Genomic DNA, 12,320 nt, shown 5'->3' with positions numbered 1-12,320 from the left:
GTGCTTCCATGACATGTTGGACTGTCTTCTATACCAAGCTTACTGTTTACTGCCCTGCCCAGCACTGTTGAGAGAAGTGCAACTGCATGTCCTAGGGCCTGCATCATAATACTGACTCCGTTACTGACGAAGTACGTAACTTATGGTTAAGCCACTCAACCTCCCAGAGTCTCAAGGCTCTTGACTCTGACATGAGGGATTTACAGATGGTGTTAATGTCTCTTCAATACATGCCACTTCTAGATCCACTGTGAGAACTGAAAGGGATAATAACCTCAAGGCTCCTGGCACAAAGTAGTTATAAAATGAACATTATCTTAAAGATGAGCACATCCTCCCTGTTTGAAAATTATCAAGTAAAAATAACTATCATGTAGTTTCTAAAGTCCCAAATGCTACACTAATAAGCACTTAAATTTCTTTTTATCTTCTATTAAAGAAATAAATTTATTTTTTTATCATATATTAGAGTATGATCTTTAATCACACTTTCTGAAATCAATACTAAGCTCACTTTACAGATGAGAACTGAACTCAAAAAGGTTAAGCAATTTGCCTGAGACCACATACACCAGAATGGGAAGTGGGAAATCTGGTAAAGCCAGAAATGTCTGACTCAATCCACCACCCTTTAACACTGTGACATCTGCCTTAGCGTGAGACGCAGACTAAATAAACATGCACACAGGAAAACCTTCAGTTCAGTCGCTCAGTTGTGTCCAACTCTTTGTGACCCCATGGACTGCAGCACGCTAGGTTTCCCTGTACATCACCAACTCACATCCATCCATTTTGCGTTTGGTAAGGAAAACCTGAAAACCTTAGCAAATGCAAAATGTTATATAAAAAATTAAGATGCTAACATGATAGGTTTGTGTCCATGTCTGCTAATCTACAGTAGCTGTGAAGTCCACAGTGTATTGTTTAGGACCTGACATCACAAATGCTTAAGAAGTGGTTGCTGAATGAATCTACCAACCAATATTTGAGGATAAAAGCATCTGATACACGCTGGTTTTTTAACAATGTCCACGTATTCTTTTTTTTTTTTTTAACAAACACTGAAGAGACTCTAATCTGTTTTTAACTACCCATCGGCCACTGCCATTTCTTCCACAGACCAAAGCCTGCCCTGTCACACTTACCCATTTGTTCCTGTGGTTGACGTGGGCACCATTGGTTGCCAGGAAAAGAGCTGCTGCCTCATTTCCTGCTTCAGCTGCCCGCTGTAGTAAGCAATTTCCTAGGAGAAAATGGGCATATTCATTCTGCCATTTGCATAAAAATTAGGTCAAGTTCACACTGCAACACACACTGCCTTCCCCACCACCTTTCACAGCTGACAAGCCCACACCGGAAGTGGGTACCACTTAAGTCCACACAGGCCCTCTGTGTGTGTGGACACACAGACTAAGATGGGCCTGGGTGGGGAGCAAACACTTGGTCTGGAAGTCAGAAGACAGGCACTCCTCCCTGGATTTGCCACTAGCCACCGCCCAGGACCAGAGAGAAGTTACATCTCCTTACCGGGGTTGGAAAGAACGTTTCTCAGCAGTAGTGCTATTGACATCTTGGGCCAGCTAATTCTTTGCTGTGAGGAGCTGTCCTGTACACCCTGGCTTCTACCCACGAGATACCAGTAGCCCCCTCAACGTTACTGTGACAATCAAAACTGCCAACAGGTGTTGCCAAATGTTGCTTGGGCAGTGAGGGCTGGGAAGTCATCTCTGAGAACCTCTGGGGTAGATAACCATTCTGAAGAGACTGTGAGCTGAAGTTATGTCAGAAAATGCTCCTTAAACACTTGTTTTACTCCCTATCCTTAAATATATTTATTCTTGGCCTAGAAATGTTTTAGTTAGCACTGCTTTCTAAATAAAAATCTTAGGAAAAAATCAATTTTTTTTCTTCCTTTCCTCTCGAAGTGGTTTTAGTCCCAGAACACTGCTGTCTCTTTCTATTAAAATTTATGCCCTTTTTGAATAAACACGAAGTCTCATGTTCTACAGCTATGCTATTTGAAAAGTCAAATTAAATTAAATACCAGTACTAAAAACAAGATAAAGCAATGAGACTAAATACTGCTATGTTATTACATGTACATGAAAACTGCAACAAGGAAAAAATAATATTCCTGAACTTCTATTAAAACTCAAAGTATATAATGTAAAGTTGATAGAACCGGCAAGAAAAATTAACAATTTCACCTGCAGCACAGTGTGGCCAAAAATAAATGAACTAAATAAAGTTCTGTGTGACAAATAAGAAGTATGCATGAAGTACGTTACAACAGCTGTCACAAAGGAAAGCCATTGTTTTAACTGCAAACTGAACAGTTTTTTTTCATGGAGCACCAGTTTTTACTTGAAAGAATGACAATAAACTATAGTTATTCAAAAATGAGTATCTGGTAGACATTTTCTTAAGAAGTAAGCCTCTTTAAGAAAAGTAACTGGCAATATCTCTACCAAATGATAAAATATGGTCTTGCAAGTGAAAACTAAAACACTGGAAAACTTCTGTCTGCAACTGTAAGTCTAACAGCTCCTCAATATTCAAAGACTTTTCTAATGAGATTACTAGTGATATTAACAAATGTGATTCTAAATAAATGATCATTTTGAAGATCTGCATAACCCAGTAAAACAAGATTTTCCAAACCACTAAGGCACAATGTTACAAAATCATGTACAGAGAAAAGATCCATTCAAAGCATACAGACCATGGATTTTAATATAACAGTACAAAAAGTTCATTGATACAGCTTCAGATTTCATATTGCAACTAACTTTAAAAAAATTATCCTTTGATAAATTCTGTTTGCAATAGTATCAAACAAATACATCCACAATTATCTGAAAAGGCTCTTAAAATATGCCTCGCTTTTCCCACTACTAAGTGTGTGAGGGCATATTTTTTTTAACCAAACAATGTACCTCAGAAAACGGAATGTAGTTGCAGATATTAGAAACCAGGTCACTCTTCCAACTAAATTTTGTTCTAAAAGTTATTTTTCAAAAAAATTTTATACATTAAGATAAAATGGTTTGTTATTATTAAATAATACATCTTTTGAAAATTTCTTAGTTTAAATTTCTAATATGGTAAATACCAAAGATATCCACTTAAACAAAAGCCCTCTGGGATATAATTTTTAAGAGAGTAAAAAGAGTTCTGAGTCCAGAAAGACTGAATCTCACTGCATTAAACAAACAGAAGTGTTTCAGCTTAACAGACTTAACTTAGAGTCTGGCTAAATTTTTTGAAGCCCAAGATCAGACTTTTTACTACAGTTAAAATTAAATACAAAATAATTCTCATAACAGCATTCCTCTCAGTTTCTAAAGTTTTGGTAAAAAACACTGACAAGTATTTCATGGAGTCTCAGACTTGAGCATCAGCTCTTAGCGGTCTGCTGTGCTTTACCTGTTACTGTATCAGGTGCATTGGTGTTGCTGCCACGCTGAATGAGCCTGGCTGCAAAACTGTTTTCGTCAAATGAAGTCCCGTTCACCACAGGGAGGTCTTCGAAGGGGTTTACGGACTGGTCAGAAGACACAGTGATGTACTGCACAGCAAGCCACAGAGCTGTGCTGCCCTCATGGTCTTTCAGCTCTAAATCTAACCTGAAATGAGGAAGCAATGTGAACACCGAGTACCATTGTCTTCAGACACTTTGTACTGTCAACAGTCTCATTCTGAAGGACATTTTTTTAATCTTACTTTTACTTCTTAAAATTGATAATGCTAAAAGACATTTTAAGAGCATTATCTTTCACTCACAATCCCACCCTCCCAACAGCTCTTTCCTTGCTCCATGGCTCCCTACGTACTGTTTACACTGCAGCAGCTGATTGAACACGTATTCATTCCTGGCCATGATGGACAAGTGTAACGGAGTCCTACGGGATGAAAAAGAAGAAGTGTTAATTTTGGACATGCCCAATTCAGGACTACTGACAGCAGAAGGTGATTAGAATCCACAGGAAATTCCACATTTCTGCCACAGTGTCTTTTTCTACTCTAGCAAACAATTTTCCAAAACCATGACCAAGAATCAAAGGATGAAAATGGATTTGATTATATGTTACAATTTATTCAGTAGCCAAAAATACAAGAATCAATGAAAGAAAAGATATAAAATACTCTCCAATTAAATACTGATTCAGTGAATGTGTATATACTCATGTTTTTAAAACAGCAATTTCTGCCATAGGTACGCCTACTTTCGCCTACCTAACCTCCACAATTTTGAACTTTTTTTTCTTCCCATATTTCTCTGTTAGACTCGAACACATTCTGAGTGGCAACAGGCAGGAACTGACTAAAATGGCATTTTATCACTTGTCACTGCTTTTATTTAGCCCTCATGTGCCCTGAGGAAGACGTTGCCACAGAGCACAGGGACTCCCAGGCTGGCATCTATCTCAGAGGTACAGAACACCACAGCTTATTGCAGCTAGGAGGAAAAAAATTAAGGACAATCACCAGAAGGAGAAAAAAAAAAAAGGATGCAATTATCTTGAAGAATGAGATAATTATGACATTATATTGAGCCCATGGAGAGCCACCTTATATAAGTACCTTAGCCATCACACAAATCTATTTTCCTATTCCAGCGACCTCATGGTTATTTTGTGAGAGGGTTTTTTGAAGGTATAAAATACTGAGCTGCTAGGATAAAAAGTGGGTCCCCTACTGTTGGTGACTCAGGTGGCTTAACTCCCCTTCAATGCCTCCTGCACTGCTGTTCCAAAGACAAGCAACCCTTTCTCAGATTCTAAAGTACAAGGAATCCTCAATCAAATATTTCTGGGAAGGGACAAAAGGAACATGACACAACTGTCAGTGTGCAAAGGGACGTGCTGTGGAAAATAGCAATTTGTGCATGTAGAGATGTCTAAAGTGGGAGTATTTACAAGAAGGTGGAACTGGGATTAATACAACAATTAGACCTCACAGAAATAAAACAGATTGCTTTGCGACAGTGTACTCCTATTCAAAGTATCCGATTAGCTCTAAAAAAGATGAGGGAAGAAAGTTCCCTGGAGGAGATGGACTGGATGACCACTCTGGAAGTGCCAGAAACGGCTTAAAAACCCAAAGACTGCAGTTATCCAAGAGGGAAACGGCTCCCCCAAATGCCTCCGGCCTTAGTTGTCTCTCATTTGCAAAACAAATCAATGTTTGTGACTTCAACAGAATTCAGACTGAATAATGCTGGACTAAAAACCATGAAGTCTCCATCTGCCAGTAATGTGCCACCAGAAAATAACACTTTGAGAACCGTGCTCAGGGCAGCCAACCTGCACCCTGGCTTACCTGCCCTTGCTGTCCTGCATGTTGGGGTTCGCGCCAGCCTGCAAGAGGGCCTCTGTGAGCTGTGCCATCTCCGACATCACAGCTGCTGAGTGTTTCTTTGAATTGTACGATGCGACGAGGTGCAATGGTGTCTCCTGGGCACCCAGTGTGGCAGCATTGACCAAGGCCCCATTCTTAATGAGGAAAGTGGCAGCAAAGAGATCTCCTTGAAAGGAAACAAGAGAAGAACTGGTCACAGATGACAACAGCCAGGGCAAGCTACTCTGACCAGCGCTTCCTCAAAGGTACTGGTCAGTAAGTGTAATCAGAGAAGATCTCATCATTGAGATCATGGATTTAACATACTCGAATTCAGCCACCAATTGCCGGCTGTCATCTGTCACAAACCCTCGCTTCAGCACCACATTACAATCTTAAGTATACCAGGCTTCTATCTTTCAAATTCTTCTTCTGGTCATCAGCTCTCATAAAGGGTTCCAAAGATTCCTCTCCAACACAATTTACCTCCCTCTCTCGTTCCTGATCAGTCTGTCCCTAAGCAGTACCTGCCTGCCTCTAACCTGTTACACTTGCAATGGCTCTTACAAAGGCATTTATGAGAAGTTTTCTTTTATATCTTGCAATATCATTTCATTTTCTTTGACCACATTTCTGTGCTCTGAACATTGAGAGGGGGTTTAGGATTTCAGGAGTGGCCAAGCTCTCAAGTCTGTTTATCTGGATTCCTGCGCTCATTTGCATCTGAATATTATGAGTTTTATATAGTCTTCTTAAACATGTAATTTCAAAATCAACTGGAATTTCTCACCAACTCTATTCCTTCTTCCAAGGGACTACCTTGCTGCTGGAGTGTGTAAGCTCTGGCAGTGAGGGCAGCTAGGCTACCACAGGCCCCAAGTATTCTGGTAGGACCAGGTCTGATTTCCTTTCTTTTTTTATAGTTTTTTAAAAAATTTATTTGGCTGTGCTGGGTCTTCATTACTGTGCGGGCTTTTCTCTAGTTATGGTGAGCAATGCTTGGGTTTCTCATTGCAGTGGCTTCTCTTATTGCGAAGCATGGGCTCTAGGGCATGCAGGCTTCAGCAGTTGCAGCACATGGGCTGAGCAGCTGCGGCTCCCAGGCTCTCAAGTTCAGGCTCAGTAGTTGTGATGTGTGGGTTTAGCTGCTCTGCAGCACACGGGATCTTTCCGAATGAGGGATCAAACCTGTGTCTCCTACACTGGCAGGTGGATTCTTTCCCAGGGAGCCACCAGGGAAACCCTGATTCATTTTTGTGTCCATCCACTGTCTTATATGTAACAGATATCAGGGAAATGTTTGGGAGGAAAATGGATTAACAAGGTTGAGGCTGTAAGGTTCCACTTTAACTGAATGGCTCCAATTCCAATCAGTTATGATCTTGGGTAACTGAAGAGTTATCTAACCAGCCTGTTATGAAATATATTCATTCTTCTGTCCCTGGTTCTTTTCTTGGGGAGGGCAGGGGAAAATACAATCTTTACCAGAACTGTGTGCAAAGGACCAAAACTTAGATTTCTTTACAAAAAGATGTCGGTGGAGCTCTGAAAGCAACAGGTAACATGTATATCTGGGGACTAGGCTGGGTCGTCCTTTGCTGTCCATATGCACATAAGACATATTGGGGCTCTCATTTTTAATATGGACAAATCCCACAGAGATTCAGTCTAGGAGAGAATATATAAAAACTATACATCAGCAATAGAATAAAATATCTTAGAGAAAGCCACCTACATTCTGGAAGTGGAAAGAAAATTTAGAATTATGAGGACAGAGAGCCTTAAAATGACAAGCCTGATATATAATGTACTGGAGGAGAGGTGAAATATGGTTTCATTACCTTTAAGCTTGGCATATATTCCAACCTAAATAGTTAACAGACAGCAAAGCTAAAGTAAGACGTGTCAGTGAGACACTTATAATACACTATACACACAGAAGATAAATTGGGGCAAGACTGCATACAGAAACAAGGGTACAGAATCAATGGCTGGATTCAGGTGGATGGCACAGTAATTTTTTTTAAGCCTTTTTAAAAAAATCATAGTTTTTAGATTAGATTTACTCTATTAAGAAGAGCCAAAGTTTTTTTTTAAAGTTTATACATATATGAAAGTGAAGTCACTCAGTCGTGTCCAGCTCTTTGCGACCCCATGAACTATAGCCTACCAGGCTTCTCCATTCATGGGATTTTCCAGGCAAGAGTACCGGAGTGGGTTGCCATTTCCTGCTCCAGGGGATCTTCCTGACCCAGGGATCAAACCTGGGTCTCCTGCATTGCCGGCAGATGCTCTACCCTCTGAGCCACCAGCGAAGCCCATACATACAACATATGCACCCCACACAAAGAATTATTTAGGAATTATTGGAAACTGAAAATTGACACTGTTTTGCATTAACAGAAAGCCAGTCCGTGGATATAAAACCTAGAGGAAATAGACAACTAACATCAAATAAGCAGAACAAAGAGAGGGAATAGAAAATGCCCAAAGCACCATTTATAAAGTTTTTTGACAGTAAGAAAACTTCTAATACATTTTAGAACAGTTTCCTTCAGAAAATCGTTAAGAAAAAAATTGCTTGGTGCTTAACAGTTCTAGTTACTTCATCACTTCACTCCTCAACACTGCCAAGGAAATGAGGAATTACAATGACTTGTCCATATAAAAATATTCCTAACAATGCAGTTAATGTTTAAAAAAAAATCCACATGCAATTTTTCTTTCAATGAAGCTCTCTAACTGAAGTTTCATTCAGGGACCAGGCAGTAACTTTCATTAAATTAAATAAATCCAGTGCCTTAAAGCAATACAAATTTATTATCTTGCAGTTTTATAGGTTGAAAGTCTGGTATAGGCATCCCCCATCTAAAAGCTTTTCTGCTGTCAAAAACTTTATAAATAGCGCTTTGGGCATTTCCTATTCCCTCCCTTTGTTCTGCTTTTTTGATGTCAGTTGTCTATTTCCTTTGGGTTTTGTACCCATGGGCTGACTTTCTGTTAGTGTAAAACACTGTCAATTTTCAGTTTCCAAAACTTCTTAAATAACTTTTTGTGTGTGGGGTGCATATATTGTATATATACATGTATGTATAAGCTTTAAAAAAAAACAAAAAAAAAACTTTGGCTCTCATAAATAAAGTAAACCTAATCTAAAAACTATGATTCTTTTTAAAAGAGCTTAAAATACAAAAAAAATTTTATTATGCCATCCGTCTGAATCCAACCAGTGATGCTGTACCTTTGTTTCTGTGTAATTAAAACTAAAAGCTGCATCTCATGCTGCTCCAATTGGTGGGATCATCTACAAACCGATATGAGCAATTAGACAGGAGCATGCTGCTTCAGAGGCCCACTGATGGATGCCAATGATCAAGGAATATAAGCACAAGAAGAATGTTTTTAAAGAGCAAGGATGTGAGACTTCCCTGGCGATTCAGTGGTTAAGACTTGGGCTTTCACTGCTGTGGACCCAGATTTGAACCCTGATCTGGGAACTAAGATCCCACAACCTGTGTGGTATGACCAAAAAAAAGAGAGAAAAGGGCAAGTATTCATCTTCTTGCCCAGATCCAGCTAATCAGAGGAGATAGCGTCTCTCTGGTCACATGAACATCCCCTGCAGGCTCACTTACAGACTCTATTTTTTTTTTTTAATAACAATCTCCCTCTTTTACAGACACATTCTTGATAGAAACTGATCGGTACACTTGGTTATTAGGACAATCACTGACTCTTCCGGTGAGAGATTGTAATGTGTGCCCATAACCAGACCAAAATCTCATGTGTTAAAGAGCTTCACTTATATGATAATGAACTTAAAGTAAGGTTAACAGTCAAATTTTAAGTATATTACTCAATTCAATCATATGGGCAGGTCAACAGTCTGACAGCTCAAGCTGAAGAAGGAAAAGTGAAAAAAGATTCCTACAGAAAATGAAGTTGGGGGGAGGGAGGTGGGAGGGGGGTCCAGGAAGGGGAACACATGTAAACCCATGGCTGATTCATGTCAATGTATGGCAAAAACTACTACAATATTGTAAAGTAATTAGCCCCCAACTAAAATAAATAAATTTATTTTAAAAAAAAGAAAATGAAGTTGGCTATGGCATTTCACACAGGGCAAGGGAAGAGCCTACCACATGGCAGTAACTGGGTTGAGTGTGTTACTGTCTCGCAGTCTCCCAACAACCAGTAAAGCAAAATAATTCTCACTTTACAAGTGAGGAAAAGGAGACCCAGGAATGGTTATGTGATTTGTCCAAGACCACAGAATAAGTGGACAAGCCAGGATTCAAACTGTGGTACCTCAGGCTCCAACACCAGTGCTCTCTCCTCCACACCATGCCACACTCGGCCAACTGAGCAACAATCAAGCTTATTATGCCCACACTGCAATCCCCATGCTTGCAAGCAACTAATAAATTCAGAGAGGAAGCCTGAATCATCTGAAAATAAGCATCAAAAATGCATCACCAATTCTTGGCAATTCTTGTAACCAAGCAATCATCAAAATATTTAATAACTCATCAAAGATGTTTTTTCATCACACATAAGAATTTAAGTCCCTAAGAGGAAATTCTGATACATGATTCTGAGATTGTTTTTTTAGTAACAAGTGTGTCTGTTTCCAAAATAAACATCTCAGACACTGAACAGTATGGGAAAGAATAGTCCCTGATGCAGTGGAAACTTTTCCCACTGAACACACACTCAGTGTTAAGCACCCAGTGGCTTTGTGCAATGCAGAGGGATGCTTGGGAAAAAGGCATCTGCTTTTGACACTCACATACTCTAAGGATTTCCTTCTCAATGATGAACAAAATTTTCCTCTTCATCAGCCAGCACGCTTAACACTCTAACACATGACTTAGAGGGAGATTTATATTAAAACTTGCCCAAAAAGGGCAAAGCCACAGCTGCAACAGGACCATATTTGAAGTAACTACATCCCACCAGCTAGGAGCAACTTGTGAACAGCAAAAGCGCAGCAAAGATAATAACAGAATAATAATGCACAACTGGAAGGTTAAATACACATTATTAAGATGTGGAGAAACCAGTGTGTCCTGTTTTTGATGTCCACATGTAAACAAAATGTGGCCATGGCCCAGTACTTCAATCAAGTCATCCATTCCTCTACAAAATGAAGGCTCTGAGTCATCTGAAAGCTCTCAGGCCATACTGGAACTCTACCCCTATATGGCTTCTCACTCTGTCAAAAAAAATGACTACTGCAGGGACTTCCCTGGCAGTCCAGTGGTTAAGACTCTGCACTGCCAATGCAAGGGGTGTGAGTTCGATCCCTGGTTGGGGAACTAAGATTCCACATGCTGTGTAGCAGGGCCAAAAAAAAAGACTACTGCAAAATAGAGTCAGGCAGGATCCATTTGGGACTTAAGAATTAAGGCCATGGGAAAAACAAAAGACTAGTACTTTTCCCCCTTTAATTCAGTAAGATGAAAATGCTTTGATTGTAATTCTGCCACTTACATAACTTCTCACTATTAATGACAACGTACTCAAATAGAGCTACCATTTCAAATAACTTTCCTAGAACAAAATGAAATGTTATCACCTTGCCATGCTAGATGAGAAATCCAATTTGTAAAAGTGAAAATTCTGAATCCCAGAATAGGTTTTAATATTCGTGTTCCTGGAACTTTCCTTCTCTTGCAGTAATTGATACCAGTAAAGTCTTCCTGGCACGATTTCTGAAGAAAGTAATGTACTGGATGAGCAAGTAACACATTGACTGCTTACAAGGTGCTTTTTTTCTGTAAGTACCATCTCTCTAACCTTCTTCTAGGGGTCCTGATAAGACTCTGAAGAGCCTAACCAACAAGGCATGAGGCAACAGCTCTTCAGTCTCTCCTGTGACACACTGATCACAAATTCTAAGTCTGCTGCCTGCCAAGTACAGACTCAAGAAGCCTTTGAGAGTCAATGGAACAGGGTCCGAGAGTCTTTGAAAGTTACTTGGATAAAAGTAAAATTGCCTGCAGAGAAAAATATAAAACACATTTCTTCCTACCTCTTTGGATTCCTTTATGTAACAAGCTCCAGCCGTTCTTGTCCACCATGTCCACGTCAGCTTTGTGATTAACCAGTGTGGTGGCGATACTCTCCAGCCGTCGGGAAAGGGCTAGATCTAATGCAAGGTCTCCGTTATGATCCAACTCATTCAGTTTCCCAGGGAGCTGCATAGAGAAATTTCTACATCAGCACGCAGTCAGTAGAGAAGACAACTGACTCTCGGGCCTTGACTCTTCAATATCATCTCATACAATATCAGATTTTAGTCCTATAACTTACTATAGCTTACTCTCCAAATTCAACTGAATTCACAAACTTCTCTTGGACTTTCTCAGGGCGCATGCCTTTCTGGGAGCCCAGGACTAGCAGGGATCACAGAGCAGGTGCAAACACGATGGAAGATGACACAAGTGGGACATGCAGACGATGCTGCGGGAACACAAGTGCTAGGATGGAGGGTCAGACAGCCTGATGAGGCCCAGCTCACATCTTCATGAAAGACTGTGGCTTAACTACCTAATTCCTCCTGGCAGTTTAAGGTCTCCTCCCCACTCTGGACACCTAGGACAAAACACACGAGAGAGCCACCTGTCTAGAGCAGCTCCATTTCCCCTAAGGCAGTGCAATGAACAGAAGGACTGTTCCCAAATATGTCCATGTCCTAATCCCTAGAACCCGTGACTATGTCACCTCACATAATGAAAGGCTCTCTGCAGATGTGATTAAGGTTAACCACCTTGTAATGGGCAGAGGACCCCAGACCTGCAAGGGGGCCCAATATATCTACTTATGGGAGTCCTTAAAAGTGAAAGAGGGAAGCAGAAGAGTAGATCAGACAGATGTGACATGAGAAAGACCGGATCCGATGTGTTGGCTTTCAAGAGGGAGGAAAGGGGCCATGGGTGAAGGAATGTGCTGGCCGCTAGAAGCTGAGAATGGTCCTG

General features: G+C 40.3%; 1 protein-coding gene across 22 annotated transcripts in view; it reads right to left on the bottom strand.

The window, feature by feature from the left end:
- The window catches only part of ANKFY1 (ankyrin repeat and FYVE domain containing 1), a 66,550-nt gene that overhangs the window by 18,858 nt on the left and 35,372 nt on the right, over positions 1-12,320 (bottom strand). For 15 of the 22 annotated variants that reach the window (XR_014079499.1, XR_014079500.1, XM_081579875.1 and 12 more), the window contains 5 exons: positions 11,375-11,540; positions 5,323-5,527; positions 3,834-3,902; positions 3,427-3,626; positions 1,146-1,243 (listed from right to left, as the gene is read on the bottom strand). Coding sequence is in view for 20 of the 22 variants with exons in the window: in XM_081579875.1 (XP_081436001.1) it covers positions 1,146-1,243; positions 3,427-3,626; positions 3,834-3,902; positions 5,323-5,527; positions 11,375-11,540 (738 nt within the window). In the remaining 2 variants the exon portion in view is untranslated. The remainder of the gene's footprint in view (positions 1-1,145; positions 1,244-3,426; positions 3,627-3,833; positions 3,903-5,322; positions 5,528-11,374; positions 11,541-12,320) is intronic. The other 7 variants (XM_081579879.1, XM_081579877.1, XM_081579884.1 and 4 more) reach the window with 1 other exon arrangement.

The sequence above is a fragment of the Giraffa tippelskirchi genome, chromosome 3 (assembly GCF_054371585.1).
Source record: "Giraffa tippelskirchi isolate mGirTip1 chromosome 3, T2T-mGirTip1v1.2.pri, whole genome shotgun sequence".
Lineage (NCBI taxonomy): Eukaryota > Metazoa > Chordata > Mammalia > Artiodactyla > Giraffidae > Giraffa > Giraffa tippelskirchi.
This window is presented reverse-complemented; position numbering and strand designations above follow the sequence as displayed.